Raw genomic sequence first — 6,305 nt, forward strand, 5'->3', positions numbered from 1 at the left:
TTGTCTTTGTGTTTTCAATTTGCTTCTGAGAAAATAAACTTTATGTATTTACCCCCTTGTGTGTGTGTGTGTGAAGATCTTTCCTGCAGTCTACTTTGAAACCCTGAGGTAAGAGACATTTGCAGAGCTTTGGAAATTGTTTTATATTTAACAATGGAATGAATACAGTCAGTAATGATTCAATAAGTAAGGGTTATCCTTTAGGTTTTTAATACCCCCCCCCCCCCCCCAAAAAAAAAAAAAAAAATTCTAGTTGCTAACTTTAGCAGTTTTGGAGAGATGATTTTATATGAGCCCTAAAATGCCCGTTTTTTAGTGTTATACTGTTTTGCTTCAAAGCAATAATCATTTAAAATACAAACTATTCATATTTCTTTGAGTATTGATACTATAATTGGTGTAAGCTTCTAGAAGCGTATGACCTGTAAAAAGTGTTTTGTTTTTTTTTGTAAAAGCTTAAAAAGCAAAACATCTGTAGTGTCTGTAACCATGCCAAATTCATGTTACAGACTTGACATTATGATGACATGAAAATATTTAGAACAAAAAATGTTTGATGTTTGAGATATGCTGATGATCTGAGTGTTTTTCCCGTCAGGATCATAACCCTTTAGTACCTGCAATAAAACCTAACAATGAAATCAGAGGAAGTCCATCTAAGCTCTTCTGAAAAACCTCCACACACTCCTCCTTCAGCTGACTTGCAGGTAACATTTTACTATTTTTGTGAGATGTTTCATTTTTAAACTTTGAACAATTCTAACTTTAGAAGATGATTGATGAGAGTCAGCCTGCCGGTGCAGGTCTTCTAGTTTAGGACACCCGGCTGCTCTTTTTTTCTGAGGTGTAAAACTGCTTCCATCTAAAGATCTAACTGTTTATTTGTGCTTTATAACTGGAATTGTGTTCATTTTACTGATATTCCGGTATATTGTTGGTGCCATTGTAGCAAAATATTATCTCCCTCACTTGTCACTAATTTTAAGATTAGTATGGCCACTTAAACTATTTTTATTTAGGCTACTACAATTTAGCCAGAGTGCAGTGTAACCAATTAAGACTGAATGCCACTATGCCATATGTATGTGCGTGCTTGGCAGGAACCAACAAATGCATTTTCAACATTATCAGTTCAGTTGAATTGTTTTGGTTAATTTATTTATTTTTCTATATTAATGATATTAGGACAAAAACAAAAATATAATAAAATCCAAAGGTTTAAGGTCCTGTTTTCACTCACTCTCACTGCAGGAAGAAATTGGAGGGTTGCATGTGACCTGTACCTGCACCAAGGTATATGTGGATTAGATGGTCCACCATGGCAACCACTTGACAGGAGCAGCCAAAAGAACAATAACACTCTGCTTTATTAAAAAAAAAAAAAAAAAAGGATTTTTTTTTTTTTTTTTTTTACCCATGCTTAGGTTTTTTCGTCCTGGTAGCAGGGTAGCTCAGTGATTTAAGTTGTTGGACTACTAATCAGAAGGTCCTAGGTTCGACCTTGAGTAAGCCCCATCAAGTGCTCAAGTGTTAAAATGTAAGTCACTTTTGATAAGGGCATCTCCAAATGCTGTAAATGTTTCAGGCACCTTAGATCTCAATGAGTTACATACGAACGTTCTTCTGTTAATCAGCTTCTTCACAGCTACTTAATGAAGGATATTAATCTTATTTTTTCCCCCCTAAAGAGTCTAAATCTTTTTTTTTTTTTGATTGAATGTTAATCAGTATTACTTTATTGCTCTGTTACATTAGCTTTTTATGGATGTCAAGCCAGAAGCTTCTAAAACTTTAGGTGGTGGGACACCATACAAGCTAAAACATCAGGGTGTGGACCATCGGCAAGACATAAAACAGGAAGAATCTGAAGATGAATACTATGGCTGTAAGTCAACAGGACACATTATACAGTCCAGGCTGATGCCTTATGGTATAGTTTTGTTTTAACTGGACTTGATTCATGACTCCAAACCTGTCATGACTGACTTGTCCAAGTCTTTATTCATATGTAATATTTTTTATCTAAAGTAATATATGATTATTATTTTATACACCTGTTGGAATTTCAGGTGGTGAAACATCAAGGTCTGTGGACCACCAGAAACTTGGAAAAAAGGAAGAACCTGAAGATAAAAACTATTATGGTAAAACCATGGGCAGTAACTGAGTCTGGTCTAGATATTATTTTGTGATTGGTCTGGTCCCTCAATTTCTTACAGGGCTTAATGACTTTTCAGCTTCACAGGTTTAATTGAAATTGAAGGTAATGTATTTAAATTTGAAGGATGAAATTTCAGGTGGATGGGGAACAAACTCTCTGGGACATGTAGACCAACAGGATGGAGGATTTCAAATAAAGCCCGTAAAATACTTGAAGTCTGAAAACGAAGCATCCATTTGCACACCAGGTGAAGTAACATTGTAATGGGTGTTATACAGTTCATTAAAAAAAAAAAGTCATGTCAGAGCCTTAAATGATTTTTTGTGGAAAGTAATGATTTTCTGTGGAGTTCAAAAGAATGTATTGCATACTAGCAATGATTGTTAGAGTATCATCAAAGCATGATAGATATTTACATGTTGTTTCCAAAGATGTACACAGACTTTGCACAGGGATGTCAGTTCTTTCTCTCATACTTTACTTCTGGACAGTTTAAGCATTTGGACCTCCTGACCCTATAAAAATACAGTCGTGGCGTTGCACGCCTCTCATAGGAAACTCCAGAATTATTTTCTTCAACCTCAGGAAATAAATTGAATAATTAAGCATGGCAATTTATCCCGTTGACTGTCCATGAGAAAAAGAAAAAAAAACACGATACAGTAAAAAACAGAGATACTGTGCTCTCCAGGTTCTCGCTGATCACGGAACATTCTTAAATGAAGAAATCCCTGGTTGGATCCCTTACTTGTGATGCTTGCCAAGCTCTTCTCCTCTCATCACGCACTCCTCACCTTTCCTCATTCTTCTCTGAGTAGATATTGGCGAATATTCCTCGTTCTTGCACACTCACCATGAACTCCCTGTCTTTGTCAAAGTTCTTCTGAAATCCGTATGCCCACATCATCTAGATAATGGAATGACCATTTAACTTACTAGAAAGGGGCTATAGTTTGTATTATGTCTATGAACTAATGTATGTCGGTCTGGGGCATGTTTATGTTTCCTAGACTCTGGCATAGTTTATACTGTCATTTGTAAAATTTAGAACTTAACTTTTTCTTGGTTTTTATGTTTTAAAATGTGTATAACTTTCTTTTTCTGTTCCAGAAATGAGCGATGCCCAGTTACAAGTTTTTACTTGCTCCTGTTGTTCTTTTTCCTATACATCTGAAATTTACCTCCACAAACACATTAGGAGATGCCACTGTGATAAATATGAGAGCATGCTGAAATCAGGAGAGATTAGACTTCAAAATCCAACTCCCACAGGAAAAAATACTTATTACTGCTCACATTGCGGGAAGAGTTTCATTCGGCAAACTGATCTTCTGCTGCACCAGCGCATTCACACCAGAGAGAGACCGTATCACTGCACAGAGTGTGGGAAGTGTTTCATCCAACAAAGTGATCTCAAAAAACACCAGCTCATTCACACGGGAGAAAAGCCGCATCTCTGCTCACAGTGTGGAAAGGGGTTTATTCGGCAAAGCTACCTCAATAAACACCAACTCGTTCACACTACAGAGAAGCCGTACCACTGCTCACAGTGTGGGAAGAGTTTTAAGCGAGTGAGCCAACTTTCGTCACATCAGCGCATTCACACGGGAGAGAAGCCGTATCACTGTACACAGTGTGAGAAGAGTTTTAATCAGAGGAGTCATCTCCAGATTCACCAGCTCGTCCACACAGGAGAGAAACCATATACCTGCTCAGAGTGTGGGAAGAGCTTCGGTCGACAAGGTGATCTTCAAACACACCAGCGCATCCACATTGGCGTAAAGTCGTATTTTTGCTCAGAATGTGGAAAGAGTTTTATTCGACAAGGTGACCTTCAATCACATCAGCGCATTCACAAGGGAGAGAAGCTATATCAGTGCTCGGAGTGTGGCAAGAGTTTCCTTCGGCAGAGCGACCTCAAGCGACACCACCGCATTCACACGGGAGAGAGGCCGTATCACTGCACCAAATGTGGGAAGAGATTTATTCAGCCAGGTGGTCTTAAACTGCACCAGCTCATTCATACAGGAGAGAAGCCGTATCACTGCAGTCAGTGCGCAAAGAGTTTTATCCGACAAAGAGATCTAAATCGACACCAGCACATCCACACTGGACAGCAGCCGTACCTCTGTTCAGCATGTGGGAAGAGTTTCAGTCGACAGAGTTATCTCCAACAACATCAACGCACTCACACGGGGGAGACCCTGTGTCACTTAGACTGAGGGACTAGTTTTTGGCACGAGACTCTCAACAAACAGCACATCATTCACAAAGGAAATAGGGGGTTAGGATGATGCAATTTATCCTGTAATGACATTACAATAAAATTTCATTTAATTTTTTATTTCCACTAATTTTTGCCTAAAATCAATACCAGCTAATTAAAAAGTAAGGTTGCTGATGTAAATTAGTTATGATGGCTATGTTACCTTAGGAATGCATGCACACATACTATTTTTGGGTGTCCGTTGTTTAGTTCTTCGGTGTTCGCAAGGTAGTCATCCATAGTGGTCAGCCTCAGGTTTGTTTTTGTTTTTTTCTCATACAGAGAACTTTAAGGATTACCATGAGAATAGTTTACGTTAAAGTGCTGCAAATGTGGACTTTGGAAAACCTTCAGTGTAATCAGCATGAAGCATAACAAGCTAATACTGCGCAATAAAACTAACCTGTATCACAAGAATGTTTTCTTTGTTAAAAATTATGCACAGAGGATATTAATTTCAATAAACTTTTGTTTCAGTTTGCCTAAAGAGAAAATGCTTTTGTATTACCATCACACCATGTAATAGACCTACAGTATCTAAAGAACAAAAATAAGCAGAGATTCTTAATGACTATTACGGCAAAGTCAACTGCCACAGAAGCGTTCACTCCATCAGTATGTAGTAGCAATAACGTTTTTTTAAACTACTAAAGTGCAAACATTGTGTAAAAATTGTCTGAGTATGAAGCCAAAGAATTTAACAACTAACCATGTGGACAGTAAAAATCTCTGTATCCAAATTTTTAAGATTCGAGTACAGTAATTCAACTCACTTCAGTTTTATTTGTATAGTGCTTTCAATTGTTATTGTTGCAAAGCACCGTTACACAATCAAAAGAAATTAGTAATTTCCAAAAATAAGTAATTAAGCTCATACATGCAGTATGCGTAAAACAAGCTCTAAACAAGTGCGTATACCAACAGCCGTAAGCACAAGAAAGTTGGGAGTTATCAATAACAAGAAAAAGTGGTTTGATTTAAAAGTGTCCTCTAAAAAAAGAATTGTCACCATTGGATGATAAGATAGCGGCAATTATTGGTGAAACGTCAATGAGCGGAGTAATCCCCGATGGTGACACTGAAAGTGCAAGCCCATCAACTGCAGGAGAGACCGAGCCATTCGAAAATGGTTAGAAGGTTTTCAAATGTTTGTGTTGCGATATATTATTCATAGATAAATAACACTCACATTGCAAATGATTTGGATTGTTCATTTAACATTTATTTTATAGATCTGCCAGTTTTGCCAGGTCCAGCTCTGCCTGCCACTTCAGCATGTCCGATGTGTTTCGAGGCACGAGACCTGACTGATGCGGTTCTGAAAACACAGGAGGAATTAGTGAGAGGCATTGCACAGCACCAAATCAATGTGAACTTGAGGAACATTAGTGATTCACTAAATGCATCATGCAAGTTCAATAAAAGCTCCAATTGATCTTACCATTTTCTTACAATTACTCCTTATTGTAAAACAGATTTAGAACCGTTTGATTATTCCTGCACACCTAAAGCAAATTAATAAATATTGTAGTTATAAAATATAATTAAACTTAATTTAAATATTTAAACATTTAAAACCTTGTTGGGTTTGTATTGCAATATTCCTCCTCTGCCTGACAGACACAGCCATCGAGCCTTCTATTGCACGTTCTACTGTGCTTCTTGTGCGTTCATGTGCTCGGTTGTAATTCAGCTCCTTTTGGGATACATTGTTTGCCACTGGGGTCATCAGCCAGGATTTAAGGGCATATCCTCGACCCCCTGCAATGATGTAGATTAAAATACAGTACACTAGATGGTGTTGAGAAGTAATCTAATCGTTACACACTTACCAATAAGTCCCACGATGCTGTTCTGCACAATGAAGGAATCGTGTGT

At 37.7% G+C, this 6,305-nt stretch overlaps 1 protein-coding gene and 1 long non-coding RNA gene across 2 annotated transcripts; both read left to right on the forward strand.

Annotated features, from left to right (window-relative positions):
- Positions 1–609: 609 nt before the first annotated feature.
- LOC128514812 (uncharacterized) lies at positions 610–2,122 on the forward strand. Its single transcript, XR_008356564.1, has 3 exons — positions 610–707; positions 1,756–1,885; positions 2,070–2,122. It is a non-coding gene; the product is annotated as an uncharacterized LOC128514812 (long non-coding RNA).
- Positions 2,123–2,311: 189 nt separating this feature from the next.
- LOC128514801 (zinc finger protein 239-like) lies at positions 2,312–4,903 on the forward strand. The gene is made up of 2 exons (XM_053488679.1): positions 2,312–2,408; positions 3,272–4,903. Exon 2 carries the CDS (start codon positions 3,274–3,276, stop codon positions 4,381–4,383), a length of 1,110 nt encoding a protein of 369 aa, XP_053344654.1. The 5' UTR covers positions 2,312–2,408; positions 3,272–3,273; the 3' UTR covers positions 4,384–4,903.
- Positions 4,904–6,305: the final 1,402 nt, after the last annotated feature.

Source organism: Clarias gariepinus, chromosome 27 (genome assembly GCF_024256425.1).
Source record: "Clarias gariepinus isolate MV-2021 ecotype Netherlands chromosome 27, CGAR_prim_01v2, whole genome shotgun sequence".
Taxonomy (NCBI): domain Eukaryota; kingdom Metazoa; phylum Chordata; class Actinopteri; order Siluriformes; family Clariidae; genus Clarias; species Clarias gariepinus.

Bases quoted from the DNA above. Each gene is read 5' to 3' on its own strand.
- LOC128514801 (XM_053488679.1), top strand. From the start codon at position 3,274: ATGAGCGATGCCCAGTTACAAGTTTTTACTTGCTCCTGTTGTTCTTTT.